Genomic DNA, 23,773 nt, shown 5'->3' with positions numbered 1-23,773 from the left:
ATACACGTGTGCCGGTCTTATCCTTTTGTAATCGCTAGGGGGCGCGTGTAGCCTACAATTGTGGAAAATGCAAAATATTTTCAACAAGCTTCCAAGTGTTACTAAGCTGTAGAGAGAGAGAGAGAGAGAGTGATGGTAATGAAAAGTAGTAAAGCAGACCCTTTTCGGTGTACAGTAAATGGCCACCCAACAACCAGGGCTGCTGCAGCCTTGGTTCTTTGCATTCGTCTGTATAAAACAAGGCGGGTGCATTAATATTCACGAAGGGCGCACAGTCATCTGATTATTGATCACAGCTTCTCTTTCTAAATAACCGCGCTCTGCTTCGTAATGGACTAGCCAGTTTAAAATAGAAAATTTAATTACCGTGCTGTCAGCTTTGCCTGGATGGTGAATGTCAAGAGTAATTGGCGCAATTAATTACATTTGAGCAGTCTTCTTTGCTTTGCATTGTTTTAACATGCCACCAAAACCAAAGCATGTTTATTTTGCTATTACCTGTAGCGAATAATGGTGACAACTGCTTGCTGAACTTCATTTTGAACTGTATCTTAAAACGCTAAATTGGATTACCATTGAAACCAATGGAGTTCCACTGAAACGTTCGCTAAACCACACGCACGCGCGCGCGCGCACACACACACACACTTGTATGTTTATGTACCACCGCTGGTTGCTTAATACCATTATAGTGGTTACACTGGCGCGTGCAACAAACTTCAGCATTTCAGAGTGGACGGTGTTGAACAGACCCGTACAGGTCATGAACTAAGAAACACCCTACATGCAACTATCTACTGTAGACTACACCCATCTTGAAGCTAGCTATTCTCTTTTGAGTGCGAACCACTAATAGCAACTAATTTACGGATTACTTGACATTATAACGATTTCACATATTTCTATGGATTTATTTTGCTTGAATGTACAGAAATGTAGTAAGCTAAATGTGCATTTCAATGTATAAGGGGGTCCTCCAAAGTTAGCACCACAACAGTGCTTCGCCTTGAAAGCGCCGAATGTTTAAAAACAATAAAGATAATTTGTATTCAGTAAGGAATATGATCGCCATCCGTATGCATAAACATTTTGTTCGAATACATGTTCGGTTGTGACGATATCAAGGTACTCACTTAACAAAGCGATAGACAGTTGCTTTACAACTTGTGCACCTCTTTGTACCACATTCTCTCCTATTGCCGATTAACTCTTTCACCAGACAAGCAAGGCAATGATTTGCAACTTGCAAGGATGTTAAACGGCATCTTTTTAAGATCCCCGACGAGCTCCTGTTGACGTTACAAGTACCCAATGAGGTGTAACCTCTGTGGGTGTCGATGGCTGTCATTGGCTGGTAGGAGGAGAGCGCTGCGCAAAACCAGAAAGACTGGGCAGTTGGCGTTCAGAAGTCTGCCAGATGAGATCATTGGGTCTGCTCGCGGGACAGGGAGATCATATAAAAGCATAAAGTAAAATAGATTTTAATGGACAAAACAAACATTACTGGACATTTGTGATTGGAAACAAACCCAAGCAACAAAATATGAATAAGTGTAATTGAGTTTTTGTTTTTTTCTTAGCTATGTAGGTACATTTGCGCTAAATAGTTACTTTATTTAATTAACTGTATTTTTCATAGGGATGTATCGAATTGCTGTATTGCAGTGACGTATCTAAAACCAAAGCTCACAAAACAACAGTCGGCGATCAAACGGCTACATTAATCAAGGCGACAGAATGGTTTTCGGTTGATAAGACCAAAGGGGACACGTTTCTCGTCAGAGAAGCCTTACTTTTTCGCCTTTCTGTGGACTAAGATGGTGGGAAATGTCAATTCAAGTCTGAAGGAATAAAACACAAGTGCTCTTCTTATCTGAGATGATTGTCCTATTCGTTCTGCTCTGTTTCCTGGATGGGGTGGCCTCCCAAATACGCTATTCTGTTCCGGAGGAACAGGACCATGGGACCTTTGTGGGGAATATTGCCGAGGATTTGGGCTTGGACATAACAAAACTTTCGTCGCGCAGGTTCCAAACAGTGCCCAGCTCGAGGAGTCCATATTTGGAAGTGAATTTGGAGAACGGGGTGCTTTTTGTGAATGAACAAATCGACAGGGAGCTGATCTGCAAACAGAGTGCCACATGCCTTCTGCACTTGGAGGTGTTTTTAGAAAACCCGTTGGAGCTTTTCCGCGTTGAAATTGAAATTGTGGATATCAATGACAATCCACCAGGCTTTCCCGAGACTGACATTACCGTAGAAATTTCAGAAAGTGCCACCATCGGAACCCGCTTTCCGCTGGAGAGCGCCTTCGACCCAGACGTTGGCACCAATGCGCTGCGCACCTACGAGATCACCACAAACAGCTATTTTTACCTCGATGTGCAAACGCAAGGAGATGGAAACAAGTTCGCCGAACTAGTGCTCGAAAAGCCCCTTGACAGGGAGCAGCAGGCGGTGCACAGGTACGTACTGACAGCGGTAGATGGCGGTTTGCCTCAGAGGACTGGTACAGCGCTACTGGTAGTTAAGGTGCTCGACTCCAACGATAACGTCCCAGTATTTGACCAGTCAGTATATACCGTGAGTATGCCTGAAAATTCCCCTGTGGGCACACTGGTCATTCAGCTAAACGCCACGGATATGGACGAGGGTCAGAACGGCGAAATTTTGTATTCATTCAGTAATCACATCGCTCCCAGAATAAAGGAGCTGTTTAATATTGACGCACGGACCGGCAGGCTTGAAGTGAGCGGGGAGGTGGACTATGAGGAGAGCAGCATGTACCAAATCTATGTGCAAGCAAAAGACCTCGGACCCAACGCAGTCCCCGCTCATTGTAAAGTTCTGCTCAAAGTAATAGATGTGAATGACAATGCTCCCGAGATCAGCTTCAGCACCGTGACTGAGTCTGTAAGCGAAAAGGCTGCCCCCGGCACTGTGATCGCATTGCTCAGTGTAACCGACAAAGACTCTGGGGAAAACGGACAGATTCACTGCGAAATCCTCGGAGACGTACCTTTCAAGCTAAAATCGTCATTTAGGAATTATTACACAATTGTTACCGATGGACCTTTGGACAGAGAGAACGCCGATTCGTACACAATCACGGTTGTTGCTAGAGATAAAGGCATTCCTTCTCTCGCTTCAAGTAAGTCAATTAAAGTACAAGTGTCGGATGAAAATGACAATGCACCAACGTTTACTCAACCTATTTATGATGTATATGTGACTGAAAACAATGTACCGGGTGCTTATATTTACGCAGTGAGCGCTTTAGATCCAGACATCGGACAAAACGCTTACATTTCTTACTCCATAATGGAGTGCGCAATTCAGGGGATGTCTGTTTCTACCTATGTTTCAATCAACTCCGAAAATGGCTATCTTTATGCCCTGAGATCATTTGATTATGAACAATTAAAAGATTTTAGCTTTATGGTTCAAGCGAAGGATTCTGGGGACCCAGAATTATGGTCAAATGCCACAGTCAACGTAATTATAGTGGACCAAAACGACAACCCCCCATCAGTCATTGCCCCTCTTGGCAAAAATGGCACAGCGAAGCAACCCTTGCCAAGATCCGCAGAACCTGGATATTTGGTGACCCGCATTGTTGCCATGGATCCGGACGACGGCGAGAACGCCCGTCTGTCTTACAGTATACAAAAAGGAAACGAAAATGGGATGTTCCGCATGGACTGGAGGACTGGCGAATTAAGAACTGCTCGGAGAGTATCAACCAAAAGAGACCCTCACCAACTTTACGACTTGTTGATTGAGGTGAGGGATCACGGACAGCCTCCCCTCTCCTCTACGGCTAGCGTTATCGTGATGCTGGTCGACAGCATTGTCGAGGGTCACAGTGGTGACCGGGGTTCGTCTAAAGCAAAAGAAAACTCGCTCGATTTGACTCTCATTCTCATCATTGCTCTGGGCTCGGTATCGTTCATCTTTCTCCTGGCGATGATCGTCCTGGCCATTAGATGTCAAAAGGACAAAAAGCTGAACATTTACACATGCCTGGCCAGCGACTGTTGCTTGTGCTGCAGCTCGTGCTGTAGCAGGCAGGCGCGAGCCCGAAAGAAAAAGCTTAGCAAGTCAGATATAATGCTGGTGCAGAGCGCTAATGTCACCAGTTCCGCACAGGTCCCGGTTGAGGAATCAGGGAGCTTCGGTTCCCACCATCAAAACCAGAACTATTGCTACCAGGTATGTCTTACCCCGGAATCGGCAAAAACTGATCTCATGTTCCTAAAGCCGTGTAGTCCCGCTAGGAGCACAGACACTGACCACAATCCCTGTGGAGCCATAGTGACAGGTTATACAGACCAGCAGCCTGACATCATATCTAACGGCAGCATTTTATCAAACGAGGTAAGAGTCTTGATATACCTCTACATGGCATGCGCTGAATTATCACAATTATGCGTAAATGATACTGTAATTAGATTCACAAGAAAGTATGTGTATAGCCATTCTTTTTTCTTTAAAAAAAAAAAAAAAATTAACACCCGGACTACAAATTTGGTTTGCATTTCTAAGTATTTCAATATTGACACCCTTGCCACTGTAGACATTGAAGGCACGGTGTCATTGCCTTATTTTGACCATACAGCATAATGCAACACTGTTTTGAGATTAGGATCAAATTACGCAAACAATGCAATGTAGCCAAAATGATGATGATGGTGATGATGATTATTATTATTGTTATTGTTGTTATTATTATTATTATTATTATTATTAATAATAATAATAAATAATAACATCATTGTTTTTGCTTATTTGACATAAACATGTCAATGAAGTCTGCTGTATGCGCAAGAAAACTCGTCGTCCTATGAATGCGGATTAAGAATGTTTAGCACAGTCTTTCAGACTACCGCCAGTACAAAGATTGGCCTTTAGCTGAAGTATTTGACGGAATCAGTTCAGCACATAATCGCATTTAACCCGTGCTTTTTCGCTGGTTCCCGGGTGGGGAGATAAATGAAGCCACGCCAATTATACGAGAAAATACAAATTGTATAGACTTTACAGTTTTCTGAGCGTTGGGATGCATTTGTCTTCATCTTTTCCAGAGGAAAAGTAATTGTGTTCGTAGCTTTGTTAGCAGTTTCATTCGCAGTGTTTTTACACTGAATAGATCTAGTTTCATTTGCATGTTGAAAAGGATGTGTTTCTTTTAGACAAAACACCAGCGAGCGGAACTCAGTTACCTCGTTGACAGACCTCGGCGTGTTAACAGGTAAGGTTGTCTGACTTCAGTTTTACCCAGTAACCGACTAAACAGTATTCATCCTTTAAAGCGAAACAATTCAATTCAACCCGTGACATCAGAACATCCAGCGCCACCCCCCCCCCCATAAATAAATAAATAAATAACACACACGCATATACACACACATATATATATATATGCGTATATATATATATATGCGTATATATATGTATAAATATATATATATATATATATATATATATATATATATGCGTGTGTGCTATTTATTTATTTATTTATTTATTTATTTATTTATTCTGGTGAATAGCCAGTTTCAATTAGCTAAACCCCGCCATTTTTCAGTTCTGCTTTCCAGGAAGCAGATATTGTGAGTTCCAAAGACAGTGGACACGGTGACAGTGAACAAGGAGACAGCGACCATGACGCCACCAATCGAGGTCATTCGTCTGGTGAGTGCTTATCTGTATATCGATTGATACGGTGTGGTTCTCACGTTGAAGGGACTCCATTTGGTTCTCCATACAGATCCAAAGTCTCGTTTTTCCGCGATTGCTTTTTGTTGCCGGGTTTATTGGAGACATGTTTGCGGAGGAAACTTGAACCTCGGATTACATTGCACGTTGCGGTCAGGGGGCAGTATATTCCGGAATTTCTTGCCGTTCACCGGAGTGTGGTGCTGAAAGGACAGCAATTTGCAAGGCCTTGCGTGCGAAAAGCTTTATGGAATGTGAGTTTAACTATCTCTTTCTCTCTGTCTCCCCCTCTCTCTCTCTCTCTCTCTCTCTCTCTCTTATATATATATATATATATAACTTCAAAATACCAAGCAAAGTATTAGTGACGTGATCTTCCCACAAACTGGACGATAACTATTCCAAGGTCAAAGAGTTAAAGATGCAGTTTTATTGTCTGAGACTCTTTGTCACTATTTAAATTGGGAACACTTACCAAACAAAAGCACCACTGAATGGCACTGCTAATTGAATTCCAGTGTTTATAAATATGCAGTCTTAATGAGGCCTTCCTGGATGGACATTAGCCATTCACTACTTGAGGAATGGAACTGAATTAAGAACAAAACTGACTTGCCATTGACGGTGTGGGAACTAGGAGAAGATGTGTTGCGCTTGAGACAAACAGGCAATTCATAAACTATGTGCCATCCCCCAAACCTGCCACCCCCTTCCCGCCCACGTTCCTCTCGTGTATCATTCCACGAAAATAATGATATGCCGGGTTTTACCCAGAAAGTTCATTTATTCACATACACACACACACACACACACACTTTGCCCCACCCCCGCCCCCACCCCCCTCTCTCTCACTCTCTTTCTCTGTCTCTCTACAAACTAACACAAGATTTTCTCAATGTTATGGCTGTTGACATAGGAACCAATAACACTGCAATAATTTCATATCACAGGCATGGATGTATTGTAAATTAGTGATACGTACAGTCTCAGTGTTACATATTAAAATGAAAATGTATTGAATTATAATCAGCTAGCATCAACCATGTTGCAATAATGGAGCAAAACTTTTAGTAGGTTTCGAGTAGGTTTTTACGGCCTGCACAATTGAGATTTATTGACTTTGGGAGCACAACTGACCTCCCAATCACTTCTATCTAGATATACATTCATGTTTATATATTTATGTATACGCATTTGCCAGCTGTTACTGCACTTCCCATGTAAATAACTGCATAATGGGAGGAATTTGTAATGGGTGCTTAAATGTTAAATTGCTATATAACCCAAATAGTTTAAACCACATTAAGCTGTCTTACTGTTAATGTTAAAACAGTTTACATTATATTATTGGTATTGAAATGATTAAAAAAAAAAAATATTACTGTGCAATGACTTTTGCAAATACCATTTGGTTAGCATAGTACAAAATAATTGATGTTTAATATAACAGTGATTGATTGCTTACAAAACAGAGATAATATATGTTTATGTCTGTGTCTATCTTTTATATGGTAGAGCATTTTCTTATCAAGTATATTTCTACTTTTGTTATAGGTTAATTATGGAATCTAAATCTGACAGTTAAGGTGTCGTATGGGCAATCTTTAAAAAACACACCATTTTAAGTGGGTTACACAGGTTTTGTTTTTGTTATTTATGTGATCACAATGCATTGTTATGTGCTGGTGCCAAATGGCTGCTGAAAGCTAATTAGAGTCTCTTTCCCGTTAGGAGGTTATAATTTGTGTAGAAAATGAAAATCCATCTGTTATTTAGATGACACGTCCGTCTGAGATTTCATTACACTTATATACATTTTTTTTTTTTTTTTTGATAGGTCATTTTGTGGTTTGACACGCAAAGCAATGGCATTCCGAAGAATGCCATCGTGTCTGTGAACGGGCTTGCTGTGTAGACGGCGATGCAGCAGGCAAGGCGCTATAGCTCTGTGAAGAGCGCCTGTGGTCTCTGCTGGCTGTTTCTGAATTTCATCTGCAGTTCACGTTAGCACTTGGCACAGCTGACTGATCAGTAATTTGTTTTCAGACCTCTGCATGCCAATTATCAAATGAAGGTTATTATCAAGGTTTGGACCTGCGATGCTTGAATTTTTATTTTTATTTTTTTTCTTTGAATTTTAAAATAACGAAACCGTTTTCAAGGGGGATTAGATTTTTTTTTTTTTTTTTTTTTTTTTTTTTACATCTACGCCCCCGCTTTCTCCATCCTCCCGCTTCGCTCCAATAAGCTGCCAGACCTGTTGATACTGCTCTGAAATAGCTGTGAAGGGCAGAACTCAACCTGAAGTTTTGCAGTGTAGAAAAAGGCCAGTTAACACTGTTGCCCATCAAATGTTGTCAGGCTCTCCTTTCACATTTCATTACGTTGTGGTTTGCTGGACGCAGAGAGTGAGGGAGCACTTAGAGCACATTTTCCCACTGAGCATTTTAAAGAGAATAACTTATATAACTTAAGTTATATAAATAGACTTTTTTCCTTTTTTTTCATTGGCATTTTTATTTTTATCTGGAGAAAGTTGCATATCTTACTGTTTTTTACAACATTTTTGTTATACAATCCAATTATAGTGGGAGTGTCCAATATTATCCATAAAGAGCCAAATGTGGGCACAGGTTTTTGTTTTAGCCCAGTACCAAGACACCTGATTCAACTACTGTAATTAACAAACTGTAGTCTTCAATGAAGTCCTTGATAAGTAGAATCAGGTGTTTAAGATTGGACACCCCTGATTCATACAGTAGGATATTTGCAGAAGCAATTTGGCTTAACTAACTTGCTCAAGGGTGGCACTGTGGCACAGTGGGTAGCACTAAGGTTGTGGGTTTGAATCTTGGCTGGGCCTTTCTATGTGGAGTTTGCATGTTCTCTGCGATAGATTGGTGGCCTGTCCAGGGTGTAATCATGCCTCTTGCCCAATACACACTGAGATAGGCTCTGGTACCCCCCGCAACCCTGCTCAGGATAAGCGGATATAGATAATGGATGGTTGGATAACTTGTTCAAGGGCAAAATGGCAGTGCCCCTCCTGGAACCTCAACCCACAAGCTCTAAGTTAAACGTTCCACCCCTTATACCATTACACTGCTTCCCAATGACAAGGTAAAATAACTAGAGGCAGGGTTTTTCACCTTAACTCATGTAATGGTCAAATACCTGTAATATTCACTTGTAATAATTTGCCTAACCGCAGTGTCCTGTTAACTGGAATAAGACATTATAACCATTCACATAGGGAGAACTGTAGTAGGTACACTTTTCTTAGGCATTCACCCTTAAGATGGCTATTTCACACTGTACAGGGGACAGTACTACAAGACAGCTAGTGCTCACTGGAGGAGATGCATCTCTGAGCAGAGTTGAATAGCCTGTCGGGGATATGGTGTGTTGTTGAGAGGAATACATGCAACAGTAACCATGGGGAACCCTGGCCAACTGTTGTGGAATTCCAGTCATGGTCAGCCACTGACAGACCCCAAAGTTTTATCTCATAGATTCACCTATTGAGAAGATGAAAGTTTACACTGATCCCACTTTGAGACAACGAGAGCTAACCTATTGTTTTGCAGGTCACTGATCTTACTAGCCGGTGAGCAAGCACACCAGTGATAATCATAAAAACATCAACAACAAGAGCAACAGCAACTACAACAAGAATGTCGATAATAATAATGGTGTTACATACCAATCACATCTACTGCCTATGTGTGTCACATGATATGGTTATGCCTGAGTCTTCAGGACTGAATTGAAATAAGCATTGGTCCATAGCATTTATTTATTTGGTTTCTTTTTTGGGGAGTTTTTATTCTTCAGTACACCATCTGTATTCAGTGAAAAGCAGTCCTTAAATTTGACTTACTAATAAGTGCACCTTTTGCTTTTTTCAGTGCAAGCAAATTTTTGTTACTATTTTTGGAGATTGCTGAACTTGGCAAGCCATGTTTCTGAATTAACAATTGTATTTAGCTGTGAGAAAAGGACCAAGGACCATGAACAAAAATGGCACAATGGCATTTCACTGCAGGATAAATAAATTTTTATATGATGGACATACATGGTAAAAAGCAACCAGAGTTGTATAACTCTGATGTGTCTCTGGGATTATTATTATTGTTATTATTATTTTATTTTTTACTTCATGTTAAACTAGAGAGATTCTTCTCCAAAGTTCCACTTGATCTATCTGTAATAGCAAGACCCACTTGATATCTCTATGGTACGTAGCGAGGTGTGACCTTTCATCCTTTTGATCAGAAAATCTTCCTCAGACGAATGATGCAAGGTTTATCAGCAGGACAGATTCGTCCAGCAATTCCTTTTGATCTTTAGCTGAAGAGCAAGGAATTAGTGATTGGAGATTGTCAAGTTACTCATCAAGTTGATGTCGAGTTACTCTTTGTGCTTCTTCATGTGCGCTTTGATCAGGGAATTTTGGTGTCGAATCACCTTCAAAGCTGGTGTATGCGTGTGTGTGTGTGTATGTGTGTGTGTATTTTTTAGTTATTTATTTATTTTTTAAATAAATGATGTTTACAAAAATCGTTAAATGAAATATACTGGAATAAGAAAACAAATACATTGTTAACTAGAGTACATGTTCTTGTTATGTAAATTACACATTGTCCCGAAACAGGGATAAGACTAATGTCTAAACATTATAGAATGAAGGGGAAAGGTGGTCACTGCATGAATAAAACCAAGCAGCCATGTTTACAAAAATTGCTAACAGCTCTACTTTTTTGTAAAAGTATATTTTAGGAAGTGTGCCCTGTATCCTCATGGATTTTCTTTTCCTTCTCCTGTACTCTTGTCGTTCTAGGCGCTGATCTTTTTTCAAATTGCACGGAAGAGTGCAAAGCCCTAGGGCACTCTGACAGATGTTGGATGCCCTCATTTGTGCCATCAGACGGTCGTCAGGCTGCAGATTACCGTAGCAATCTGCATGTCCCAGGGATGGACTCTGTGCCCGACACTGAGGTATTTGAAACTCCAGAGCAAACTGGGGACAGATCATTCTCCACCTTTGGCAAAGAGAAGTCACATCACGGCACCCTAGAGAGGAAAGAGTTTGATGCACTTCTGCCTAGCACACGTGCGCCTTACAAACCACCCTATTTGTGTGAGTATTTTTTAGCTGCTAACTTTGATCCGATCCCGACGAGACTAAAATCCAAAGATGGCTGGAAGTGCCATTAAATTCTTTTCGCTGTAATCCATCTTTTCATCTTCTTTCTGATACTAATACTGTCTTCATTCTTTTTTTCTAAAAATGCCTCCATTATTTTATGTCTTTAAATTTCCATTGCCTATGAATTTCCTCCTTCCCAGTTTTGTGCATTTGATGAAGGCAACTGATTTAAATTGGCTGTAGCATGTGTGATCAAACTAGATGAGAATGGTTTAAGCAAAAATGTCTGTTGTGACTTTTCATTGACATTAAATGCTTCATCGCCTCTTACAATTCCACCAAACTCAATGCTATTTTAGGAAACAATATCTATTTGCTATACCTCATTTGCTAGCCTTGCCCATGGTGACTTACAGATAGCTTACATTTACAAAATATTGATACCACAGTGCATTTAGCATTCCTGCTGAAAGTCCATCTTATCTGTGCCATTTAAAAAGAGCAGCAAGGGGTTTTACATGAAGTGATTGTCAAATTTAATGTGGCTTAATTTAATCTCTAGTGCAATATGTCCACTGTTTCGTTTAATGTCAGTACTCTGTGTCAGTAGTACTCACTGATTCTTTGGAGAACCAAAGGCTTTTTTTTTTTTTTTTAATGACCAGAGCTCAAAAAAATGTAAAACAATTTTTTAAAACACAAGCCAGAAATGCAGACATTGAGACTTCACAAAGTTGTTGGGCATTTACATCTAAATTATTTGGACCCTTTAGAAAAAAAATTGGCAGAAGCTTTACTAGCATACTGCTTAAACTTAGTTGCAAAAAGCTCACCCCCTGTTAATCCACACAGCTGATCTTAAATAGGCCCACAATCAGACACACCAGGAAACATTCCAATCAATCAGTAACCTGCAAGACACTGTGCACAATTAATCCAACAGTCAGTTCATGAAAATGGTGACTAAAGCTTATTATACATACATTTTTAAATGAGAATATCTAGAGAAAACAAAAGCACATGTTCTGTGTTGAAGGCTACTTCTTCACACTCGGAACAGATTTTAAACAAATAATAATACATTTAAACAAGTGTAGTACACTGGTCACGGCACCCATAGTTAACATTTGGCCTGGTTTCAGTTGAACTGATAATAAGAGCATAAACATTTAAATAATATGGGCAGTTTCTGTTCTCACTGCCATGGTGCAGACAAACAATGACCGCTACCAATAAAAATAAAATGTGCGTTATATGCCTCATGCATATAACATTATCGTTTTAGGTAATTTTAGTAGCAGTTAAATATAAGCCAAATAATAATGTGCCATTATCCATGACTTTCATGCAAAACTGCACTCGCTCATTATGCACCCAAAAATTTCAATCTGAAGGTTACTTTGACTACTAAGGAGTATTAACCTAACTCTGGCCCATTGAGTTTGCCCATTTGTTGACTCAGTTAACTCAGACGTCAAAGGCACAGAGCACTTTAGGATACATTAAACTTGTTGCATTGGTCTGTTTAATTGGAATTCAGGCAGGTCAAAATATTCTCGACAAAACTTGAAACCCATCTCCCTCACACTTCGATCTCTATTCAACCTGCCTATATTGATTACTGATGTCAGTACTGCAAGGCATACGATACCCATAGATTTTATATTCATGTGGACATTGTGATGCTGAAATCCAAACTGGGTGTGGGTGGATTGGAGTGGGTTATGAAGAATGTAAAAATGCAGATAGTCATATCTGGCAATCAAGAATTAGGATTGGACTCCATTTGTTTGTAGTTGTCTGCAGCCAAGTTAAATGATTGCCCGTTGTTGCTGGCCTTAATGAATAAAGCATGCACTTTCTGTGTTAATTTCCCAAAGGTAAACATTACCCTGCATGCTATTTGACTAATATAACAGTGTGCCTTCATTTGTACAGTTTTAACTTAATGGAGCTTAGACAGCGACTTACTGAAGCATCCTTTCCCAAAACACAAATATACCCATTTGGATAATGGATCTGTAATTCCACAGAAACTAACTGTTCAGTTGTCAGACGAAGTTCATTTCAAACATTGCATTTTTTTTTGTTTCTGCTTACAGCACGGAAAAGGATTTGCTAGTTCCTTTCGTGTGGACATACCTGAGACAGCATGAATTTGCACAATAGTCGACCAACAAACAAAGGCATCAGTTTCAGCGTCATTACCTTAGCCATCCAATCCCACTGTACCTTACCTTTGGATTTTTCTTCCTTGGGGGGGGACAGAGAAAAAAAAGATGGCTGCCGCAAAAGGACCTAACCGATCTCAGCAGGTCTGAGAAATGAGTTGAGATGGAACTGTAACGGAAGACGAAATTTTAAAAAAGACAAAAAAAAAGAAACTTTTGAGGTGGGCCTCACCTCTCTGATCTGTGTGTGCCTGTTTACAGCACTATGTAGGTCCTCTAATGTCACTGAGCCCTTTAGTTGTTTATATTCACACCGAGAAGCCAATTGTACAGGAAGTATTTGTGCATTATAAATGCAATATCACTGTTTTAGACTTGACTGTTTTATATTCTGTTTGTGTGGTCAGGTGTTTCCCAAAATCTATTCCAACTTTATAAGGAAGATTGTGGTCATTGTTTTATTTCATTTATTTTATTTTATTTTATTTTATTCAAAAAAGAAAACAACAAAAAAAGCTTCTTTTTTTCCACACTTTGGGTCAGGACAGCATTGGCCCACAAAGTAATTAGAGACAAATCTAATTCTGTAGTTTATATCATGTGTGCAAAGTGTTTACTGTACTATTTTAAAGCTTCTTAATAAATATGAATCTATCTATATAAATCTATCTATATATACATATACTTTTCTGAAAGTGTGGTATCCATTGGTCAGTTTCTTATCCACCATAGAATTTCATAAACTGACGTTAAGTGCTGCGGATGGCTTGTGACATTACAGTGGGTTTTTAAATGGAAGGCCTTATTTTCACTCCCACCGAGTTTATTATTTTTATTTTTTTATTTTATTTATTTTAGTTTATTTTTCACTTTTTGGATATTGACATTCATGTCTATAAATAAAAGAAAGTAATTTAGATTTGAATCCATGGTAATTCTGTGTTATTGTAACCAAAAATGGTCAATTTAAAAAAGAAGCTAAATATCAAAGGTATACATACATAAAACACACACAAGCGTAAATACCAGGAGTTGGTTAATAAACAGGAAAATGCAAAAAGTTTTGGCTCGTGTTTTTTATGTTTTATTTTTATTTATTTATTTTTTTCCATAGGCAAGTGTTCATGTACTGGGCAGTTTTCTCAAGCACATCATTCTAACAGATCCTGTGCATGCATGTGTTTACCGATCACCTTTTCAGAGAAGAGTGAGGCTATTTATTTTTCTTTTTTTTTCTTTTTACATTCGACATCCCTCATAAATAATTGTTTAATTTGGTGCCCCCGTCTTTGAAGTTAACCAGGTACCGATGTGAAGTACAAGGCAGGATTCCACTGACTTGACTTTGCTCTATGACTATTATAGGCAGCAGGCAGTACATTTTAAGTGCACTTTGTGGTGTGACACAATTGTATGATTTTAATTGACAATACAGGGTATAAATAAACAAACAAATACATAAAAATAAATTATTAATATTAATAATAATAATAATAATAATAATAATAATAATAATTATGGGATCTTGACTCACTAAAGTAATCTTATATATGAAAGAAACAGGGCACAATTATCTCTGGTAGAATTATTGGCCAAACAGCTTGCTTGGTGTCTCCAGGTCTTTGCTGAAGGAATATATGTTAATTTTGGTGACTATATATTTTTGAAGGTAAACATCAAAGAATAATGAATTAGTTTGCCCTGGAGGAAGGTTGAAACTGGCCTAAAAATATCTTAGTTATTCAGTTCTGTGATATTAACATAAAAAGTGCCAAAATTGTATGCCATTTGATATTGTGATATTGCCTAAATGCATTTGCTGTCACAGACACACACATTCAAAAATGTAATCATAGGGTACATTCAAGGGTAAAAACATGGTTTAGCTGGAGTACAATGCGACTGGAAGAAATGAAAATGCAAGAAATACTATTGGTTTTCAGATGCGTTGTCTGATGTGATGGTGAAAAATAATACTGATTGACAGACTGTAATGGTCTCTGTTGAAAGACATTTTATTCCTTACCTTCCTGTTGTTCTCCGGTCAAAAAGTATCCTTTAAACAGCAGTGAAAACCCTTACATTGTTTTTTTTTTCAGCATGGAATTTGATTATCTTTACCCGGAGAGACTCTACATTCTCTATTATTAGGAAAACCTTAAACAATTATATACCATCAGGGTACAAAGAATGTCATATGGGTTTATTTTGACTCTCACACGATGAAATCAATTGCAGGCTAATTGATCTATATGTGATTTATAGTAAATTTAAAGCACCTGCTGATTTCTTTCTCTCCCTTTTTGTCTGTTTTACATACAAAAATGCGCATATGAAGAAATTGCGAAAATACTCTACAGAGGTCTCCGTTTGAATTATATCCTATCAAGGAAGGGGCTGGGGAGTGTTGGGGGGGCATGGAATCTGTGATTGCAGACTGTGGTAGGGCCCTCCAGCCTGATGGGGCCCTTTGTGATTGCTTATGTTGCCTATGCGTAAAACCAAAATTAAACAAAAAAAAAAAAAAAGTTTCTGAAGTGAATTGTTGCCCAGGGGTATCAGACACACACATACAGAGTAAGGAAGAGAGAATGTGTGTTCTCACGCTTGAACTCAGACAAAACAGAACCTGTGCATGTGAACCACTGCCTCTCCCTAGCACCCCCGACTTTATTTCTTGTTAAAAGATTGCATTCTAGCCAGAAAAAAAACACACACGTTTAGGAAATGTGGTGATGGCAGTTCTACGTCCCCCCCTTTTTTTAAAGAAGGACTGTAAAACAAACACAATGTGCTGTAAGTGCAAGGAATACAACTGCAAATAACATGTGTGACTTGGATAATGTCATACACACGCTGACAATTGAAGTACAGGGCCGTGTCATTGGTGCTGAAATTCTTCCTAAAATAAAACGTTCGAGAATGTTACCGCTAGGTTTCTTGTAGTAAAATGCAATGGAATTATCATGGTTGTCATCTGATAATTTCTTCCGCTGTTGATGTGCTCTCTAGCTGAAAAAAGAAAGCAATTGTTTTCAATATGCATTTTGCAGTACCTTTAGCCAAATTAATGATAAATGTAAAATATTAAGGAGTTTATATGTACAAATAGAGAGATTCATAATCAAAAAGAAAGTGCCACACATTCTTTATAGAATAAAAAGAAGATCAGTTATGATGTGTGTTTTGTGATAAAAATTAGTGGTGTAGACTGAATAAATACAATCTCTCTGGACTGTGAAGTAGGAACGCGCAGCTATTCACCTAATTGTCGATGAGTGACAGGTTGTTTCTACATGCTGAATAGATTTTGGGTTTAAAATTCAATGAAGAGGCTTATTCAGAGGAGGCCAGTGAGGAACGGCTATTTTTGAACCTCTGCCATGCAAAATCTGACATGTCAAATGCTGATGCATTCAATTAAAAATGCAGTGGTTGTGTGGTGATAAAGCGGTTTGGGTCTTCCAGAAACTTCTTTATCCACATTCTTTGTCAATGCTATTTTTTTTCTATTTCCTTGCATATTACCTCTTGTAAATTCTGTCCAAAACCTGTTCCATTGACAAAAAAAGGGGAATGGCAGGTATTTATTAGATTTTAAATATATATATATATAATTATATTATATTACTTATATTTATTACTTACTATTTATATATTACTTGCAAGTAATCAATCACACAATCCATTTGATGATGCAAGTGCAGTATTCACTAGCTTTATTTACAATTCACTAGCTTTTATTTGCAATTTTATTCACCTACAGCAAATGATTCATAATATTTAAACATCAATTAAAAGTTTAGCCATGGCTCCATAACATAACCATTTTTTTTTCATTATCTAACATGTAATGAAATTGTACATTTGTTGCTTGGTATTTGTTCAGAAAACTAAATGTTGCAGTTAGACCTGTATCACTGCGTGTGCTTTTGTTGTGCTGAACATATTCCTTCATGTTGTGGTAACCTGTTTTTATTTGACTTCATCCTGAGAGATGTGTCTGGTATATTGCCACATTTTCCTTTTAATGTATTGAAAGCTATGTATTTTGTCTGCCACTTTACCTTTGATTTTTGCTATGAATGTGGTAGTATGGTGTTCTAAAGTTTTAATGTAAACTTTCTTCCCCCTAAATGAACCTATTATATGACCTCAACCTTAATTCCTTTGACAAACCACAAATTTTAATGCTGTATGCACATACGACAATGCACAAGAGGCGCTAAATTAGGAAATCATTAAAGTGTAATGAGAGATAATTTAAGGGAAAAAAATGAATTGCTTGCAATTCCCAAAACAAGCATTAAAGTTTCAAAATGAGAAAAAAAAAAAAAAAAAAAAAAAAAAACCTGACATGGATTTTATTACCGCAGAGCGTCTGTTAACTATTTCGGAGTTTCAAAGTCAAAACTCTCAGAGAGAAGGTGGGGGTTGGAACTTATTCTAGAGAATAAGAAAGAAAGAAACCTAAATACTGTTATGATGGTACTTCTTCAAGTGCTGCAGATACTGGCGCTACTGCAATGCTGAATTTTCTCATGACTACCCACCACAAAATCACACAATTTTCTGAGGAGTTGGAAGGAGTTTCACCAATTCATAAAGATACTTATTGTGAAATGAAGCAGGCGGAATGGGCAGAACAATAGTGTGAGTCTGAGCATGAAATGTAACAGTTTCACCTGGCATATAGCCAGAAGGTCATAGACTACTGTCAAGCAAGGAGTCGCTGTGTTAAATATTAATTTTTTACCTTTTCTTTCATTTTATCTTTTGAAATTAATTGCTTTTTTTTCTGGAGAACGTTCATTTATTTTATTTATTCATCGTGTCTGAATGGGCAGAGTGCCCTCTTTAATATGCGAGTGGCGTTCTCCATGCCCCAGGCCTGGCATGTGGTGGCTTCCATTTGTTACCGCTTAGAAGCCACTTTTTCTCAGTTGTTCTTTTAGTGTTCCTTTTGTTCTGCACCTTGGAATTGAGACACATGGGGGGGGGGGTGGAAGAGAGTGGCTGGGGTAGGGGAGAAGAGGAGGGGGGGCGGCGGGGGTGCGGGGCTCTGACGGTTTTGTCGAGGTGTTCCCTGTACCTCCCCCCCTCCCCTCCCCCCCCCCACTTCCCCCCACCTCCTTTCTGTCTCTCCACAGGGGCCTCTTTGATAGCCAGGGATGGCAAACGCCTGCGAGATTGCAGTCTGTCAGACACCCAGCCCCGGTGCTTGGCAGGTTATCGTCAGAGTCAGAAGGGCATGCGATGCATCCGATGGAGGCCAACGCAGATCTAGATCTAAATGGACCCTACACAAGAGGGATCCAATCCAGATGCAGACCTGTCAATTTTACATTGAGGAAAGATGGATAAAAATATTCATTAGTATACGGCTAACTCATCAGTCCCGTACATCTTGCATATTACCTCTTTTCATTGCACAGATGTGATTGTGTCATACCAGTATGTCACAAGCAGTTCTGTTGGACTTTGTATAATCTTCTGGTGCATTCCATCAAATGTAGCACCATTAAATGGGCTCTGCATTTGTAAAGTCTGTAAACTTTTTTAATTAAAAAAAAAGTTGAAACATGGGACACCCAATTATTCTAAATTAATTTCTTTTGCAGAATTTGATTCACATTGTTCAGAGCTGTGAAACCACTTGCAAATAATGTAATAGCAGTCATGTGTGCCTTTTTCCAAAAGCACATACTATTTTTGGACAAATAAACAGTGCCTACAATAAGTGGAATTGCATTACTATCAATTACCATAAACCTAAATACTAGAGCATTTCCATATACCTTTACACAAATAGCTTATTTAGGAAATTGGTGTTCAGCACTGTTCATAATATAAAAATGTGAAATTGAAAACATGTTGTATGATCAAAGGGTAAACTCTGGGGAATAGGTGGAGATTTTTATTTATTTATTTATTTTTCATATTCAGATTTTGTACGTTCACTTTTTACTCAAGGGCATAATTTATTGTCTTTAGCACTCTTTAATCCTGTAATAGATTCAGTTTCAGTATCAGTTGCTAATTATAATTCAGATAATATAGCAACCTATAATAGAACATGCAATGCACAATTTATTTAAAAAAAAAAAAAAATGTTTTCTGTGTATTTCCCAGTGGAAAAAAACAACAACAAAAAAACAACAACATTCTTTGTTAATGAGCTTTGTCATGACATTTTCAGGAAGACATTGCATGGTTGCACTGTTTTAAGAATTACAAAGTCTTTAAGATATGTAGATTCAAGCTGAGAGAACTGTCCACCATGCTGGGTGACCAGATAGGCACACCCTGGGTGGTGGGCTAAAATGGTGCTGGTTTCTGACAGGCTAAGCCGACCAGTGACTCCGTTGTCTGTTTTGATTTGCTTGACCTGAGCCTTGCCTCTAATCACAAGATCTCCCAGCCTTGTGCGGATCCGTCTGTGGCTGCCCGGAGGCTGGTGAAGATCATGCTCTCCAAACAGATAGGTGTTTGCCTCTGCGAGGCGTCCCCATTTGTCTGGTTCCTGGCTCTGGGTTTTGTCTCGGATTTGCAAGGCGGCGTCGCCCTCTTTCATCTGAGAGCGAAAATGCCAGCGTGTGAAAGAGAGTTATACATCAAAATGACAGCAAAGTAAGAACCAGGATACGCACACAACATTTTTGGCTGTTTTGAAGTACACCAGATTTTCTTAGAGAAATACATCCCAGGGTTATTTGTATTCTCGTTTTCCTCTTTGTAGAATGATACTTGATTCTCAAGTGAATGCAGTATAATGACTTTTGAACTCCAGTCTTCACTCACCATCAAACAAACAGGCCAATGCAGTTTATTTGGGAAAAAAAAAACGTAGCCTAGATTTAGGCTTTTTAAAAAAGGAATTCAGGGCACTGGGGGGGAAATGTAGTATATATATAATTTATCATTGCGCCTAAAAACCTACAAGCCAGAGACACATAATTATAGACTTTGAAGAACATTACAATGAAAGATAATGACTACATGCTTCATCAAGCTTATACACACCTAAAAGCATATACCATTAAATAAAATGCCATTTGTGTCTTTAGAATTTAGATGTGAAGAGAACAAGATAAGCAATTAATCTCTGAAAGGGAGAAGAGAGAGAGAGAGAGAGAGAGAGAGAGAGAGATCATTTGTTTTTTTTATATTTACAAAGATATTGGAAACCGATTAAAATGGAAATTAAAAATATCCACTGGTCTCCACCTCCAAAATCTTCCCAGGGTACACGTTATTCAGACTGTACAGTTGCTTTTGAGTTCCTTTTTAAATGACTATTTTTTTTTCAATTTGACATTTTAGTGAGTTCCTTTTTGTGAGAGTGACAGGCTGTTCTTTGAGGCCAAGTGCTTCAGTCTGTAAGTATACTCGTATGACCTGAGATCCGGTTGCAGCAAAGGGGCAAAGGTAGGGGCCTAAAATACAACTGGTCATTAAACATGTTGAAAAATGTTGGGGGCAAAACAGGATGATAGTGAATGAGGCATATCCATTTTAGTTTAGGAGGTAAAATATTATATTCATTGCTTGTTATGATGGTAAAAATGTATTGGTACTTGGTGGGGTTCACAGTTTCTTTTACAGTTTTATCTTTTGTCACTTAGATTTTGCCCTGCATAAGCAAACAGCATAAGAAAACTTCTGTCCAAGGTTTTTGCCATTTCTCGCCTTGACCCTTATTGGCTGTGACTTTTTTTGTTTTAAAACAGGTTATGTGCACAGTCATTTTATTGGTGGAAGTTATCCTTTGGTACCTGGATATCTGATGGCCTATTTCATTGCTAAAAATATCCTCACTGAGATTATATGAAGATGGAAGCTAATGGCTAAGTGAGAAAAAATGGGATCAATAGTTGTGCTCTGCCTCTTTTTCACCTGCTACTTGTACTGGTTTACCTTAAACTCTTTACATCCAACCTCTTTTTTTCTTGTTGTAATTTCCTCACTTACAACTCGACATCCCTCTGAAGTCTGTTGCATGACACATAAGGACAACACTTGTCAGACACGTCAGCGTATGACAACTGGAAGCAATGGCGACACATATAGAACAAACCTTATAAACTGTTTCCAACACTTTCAAATACCAATAAAAATCCCCATTGCTTGGGTCAGTGTAATTACATTTGCCGGACTGATAAGAACTGCCATTTGGGCAATGCTTCAGTCAAGTGGAAGTGGCACCTGGGTGCTAATGAGCTGGTAATTAGGACCTGGCTCAGACAACCACGTCTTACTCTTCAGGACTTGGACTGCCATATGTCACACATTTGGGAACATACTATTCTAGGTCTGTAAGGACACGCTACAAGTACAAAGTTTTTTGGTGCTTGAGTAGAGGATGCCTGCTAACAAACTTCACCGGTGGTTGCTAATTAATGGTGGACGCTTGGAAGTCCGTCATTATGAAAGCAAAAACTGCATATCCAGTGGCTTGGATTGAACGTCTGTGCTCTGTGTTCCCACTTTAGGGTACCTCTGTGGAAATGCCCCCAAAAAAAACAAGAGTGAAAAGTATTACGAACAGCCATGAAAGCCTACATTTGAGGTTATCATCAAAATAATGATTTTCACCACTTTTGGAATTCTTTTTGAAATTGGAGCCCGCCAGCTTCCAAAGAAACATGATCCTTGCTCTCACCAAGTCGAGAATGCAGCATGTGTACCTTGACTAAGGAGAACAGAATGGGGCTTTGGTTGGTTGACATGGTCAAATGATTAGGAGAAAATATGGTAAAAGTATTTTTCATTTTGTGGTATAGCTTTCACATTCAAGGAAGTGTTTTCAATTTTTCTGGCAGCCCACAGCAAGCCCATAATGTGCAGAAGCAACATATTTCCCTTTCTGCAAGCTCTACCACCAACGAGACAGGCAGCGTTTTGGGTTGTTTCACCTATTGGCACAAGCTGAACCGTGAAGCTGAGGTGGACATCAACCCCCTATTCACCGGCAAGTATAGTTTAGCACATCATAGTGCTATGGTGTCTGCTTTCTCTCAAGATTGCGGGGCTCTAACGTAAACAAACACTTAAGCTTCGGGCATAGGGAAGGCAGCCATTCCTGATAAGGCCCAGGCCGTCTGCCGTTGAAACATCTGCTCATATATCTAAAGCCATTTGGAAATGTCACAAAAGCATGCTTGCAAAGCCGTGCAACATTATGGGTACTTATTTCAAAATGAAGAAAATGAACAGCAGAAAAAAAAAAAAAGAAAAAAAAAACATGCTCTCACAGTAAACTGTTCCGTCATTTGATAACCTGTTTCTTATGAGGAAAGACCACGGAGTGCAATAAGATAAATCTGGAAATATTTCTGATAAGGGTTTTACTGACATTAATGTTTTAACATATTTATGTATTACAGCTTCTCTATCAGAGCTTGCATGCTCTAGTTCTGACAAGCAGGCCGTTTTGTGCTATCAACATACAATTTTTATTCACCTCAGTGTTGTTGATACTAATAATAATAATTATAACAAGAACAACAACAATAATAATAAAAATAATAACAATAATTATAACATGTTTAATCATATAATTATTCATGTCCTCTTTCACAGTCTACTGGTGTCTCAAAATTACAAAGATATTTCTTAGATAAGAATACCAAAAAATATGTTTTATTTTTTATTTTTCTCACAGGAAGAAAGCCTCTGAGGTGCTTTGAAGAGGAGCCGGTCAATTGTATTGACTTGGCTTGGTCTGATGGAGTTTGCCACCCACATTTTGATCATTATCCTCAGTGATTTGTGTTTTGCATTCAAGATGTTCCTGTGACTTCATATTGACATATTTCTCTGTTGGGGACATCCAGTAATCTGAATAGATTATGGCATACATCATCAAACTCAATTCCATCTGCTTGCTAATGCGAGGCCGTTTTTCTTCTGTGGTTCAAGTCGGGGTTTCAAACTATCAAAGTGACATTTGTTTATTTATTTATTTGAAAATTCCCCATCCTCATTGTCAAGTGAATCAATTTCAGGATGTGAACACATTTTAATTAGCCATTAGTTTCTCGTGCGTGCATAACCTTTGACAGTGTTCTGATTTTCTTGTCCTTGTTGTCAAGAACGGGGAGTTCGGATTTCACAGAGTGACAAATATTTTTTTTGCTTCAATGAAGAGACATGCATGCCTATAACTGTTGGGTTGAGGTGATGAGGGGATGTGGTGTGACAGGAGGACTGTCCTGCATTCTGGTGCATCTCTATGGTGGTCAGGCCTGGGGACACAGTACAGAAAGGCCAATTTTATTGGTTAGCCAGGAGGAAAACGATCCTAGCCAGCATGAAGGAAAAATATCAGTGCTGCTGTATATTCTCGGTGGAAGCCCAGACCAATATTTCAGCTGATGAGCTCCAGGATAAGGTGAGCAGTGAAAGGTAGTTTTTTATTCTATTTTTTTTTCTTTTTTTGAGTTTCAGAAAACTCTCAAAAATGTTCATTTCACGGTCTCAAGTAAAATTAAGCTTTTTGCCATTGTGAAACTCGAAAGAGATAAACTAGACAAAGAAAATAGGGTTCACGCATCGCTTTCAGGTCCTTTTGATTCGTGCCAGGTGAGAAATGAGGAGTGATTTTAGCAGGAGGGGGCTATTCACACCTCTGACCAAACTGTCAAGGGAGCTAAAAATCATCTGCATACAACAGCTACGCTGGGACCTACCCCGTTACCTTCCTTTTTTTTCCCCAAAAGTTCCACCGGGTTAT

At 38.8% G+C, this 23,773-nt stretch overlaps 1 protein-coding gene across 3 annotated transcripts; it reads left to right on the top strand.

The window, feature by feature from the left end:
- Window positions 1–1,410: 1,410 nt before the first annotated feature.
- Window positions 1,411–14,098, top strand: pcdh10b (protocadherin 10b). Of its 3 annotated transcripts, none has more exons than XM_064344330.1 (5): window positions 1,411–4,212; window positions 5,193–5,251; window positions 5,588–5,694; window positions 10,559–10,858; window positions 12,970–14,098. In XM_064344330.1, the coding sequence occupies exons 1-5, from the start codon at window positions 1,879–1,881 to the stop codon at window positions 12,987–12,989; spliced, it is 2,820 nt and encodes a 939-aa protein (XP_064200400.1). In that variant the 5' UTR covers window positions 1,411–1,878; the 3' UTR covers window positions 12,990–14,098. The 3 variants fall into 3 exon arrangements, with proteins under 3 accessions (XP_064200400.1, XP_064200399.1, XP_064200398.1); XM_064344329.1 differs by having other exon boundaries at window positions 1,411–4,377; window positions 10,559–10,716; XM_064344328.1 differs by having other exon boundaries at window positions 1,412–4,377.
- Window positions 14,099–23,773: the final 9,675 nt, after the last annotated feature.

The sequence above is a fragment of the Anguilla rostrata genome, chromosome 7 (genome assembly GCF_018555375.3).
Source record: "Anguilla rostrata isolate EN2019 chromosome 7, ASM1855537v3, whole genome shotgun sequence".
NCBI lineage: Eukaryota > Metazoa > Chordata > Actinopteri > Anguilliformes > Anguillidae > Anguilla > Anguilla rostrata.
The sequence above is the reverse complement of the archived record's forward strand: the minus strand, read 5'-3'. Positions and strand labels throughout refer to the sequence as shown.

Bases quoted from the DNA above. Each gene is read 5' to 3' on its own strand.
- pcdh10b (XM_064344328.1), top strand. From the start codon at position 1,879: ATGATTGTCCTATTCGTTCTGCTCTGTTTCCTGGATGGGGTGGCCTCC. The intron at 5,252-5,587 runs GTAAGGTTGTCT...GCCATTTTTCAG, and splicing joins AGACCTCGGCGTGTTAACAG to TTCTGCTTTCCAGGAAGCAG. The intron at 5,695-10,558 runs GTGAGTGCTTAT...TTGTCGTTCTAG, and splicing joins CAATCGAGGTCATTCGTCTG to GCGCTGATCTTTTTTCAAAT.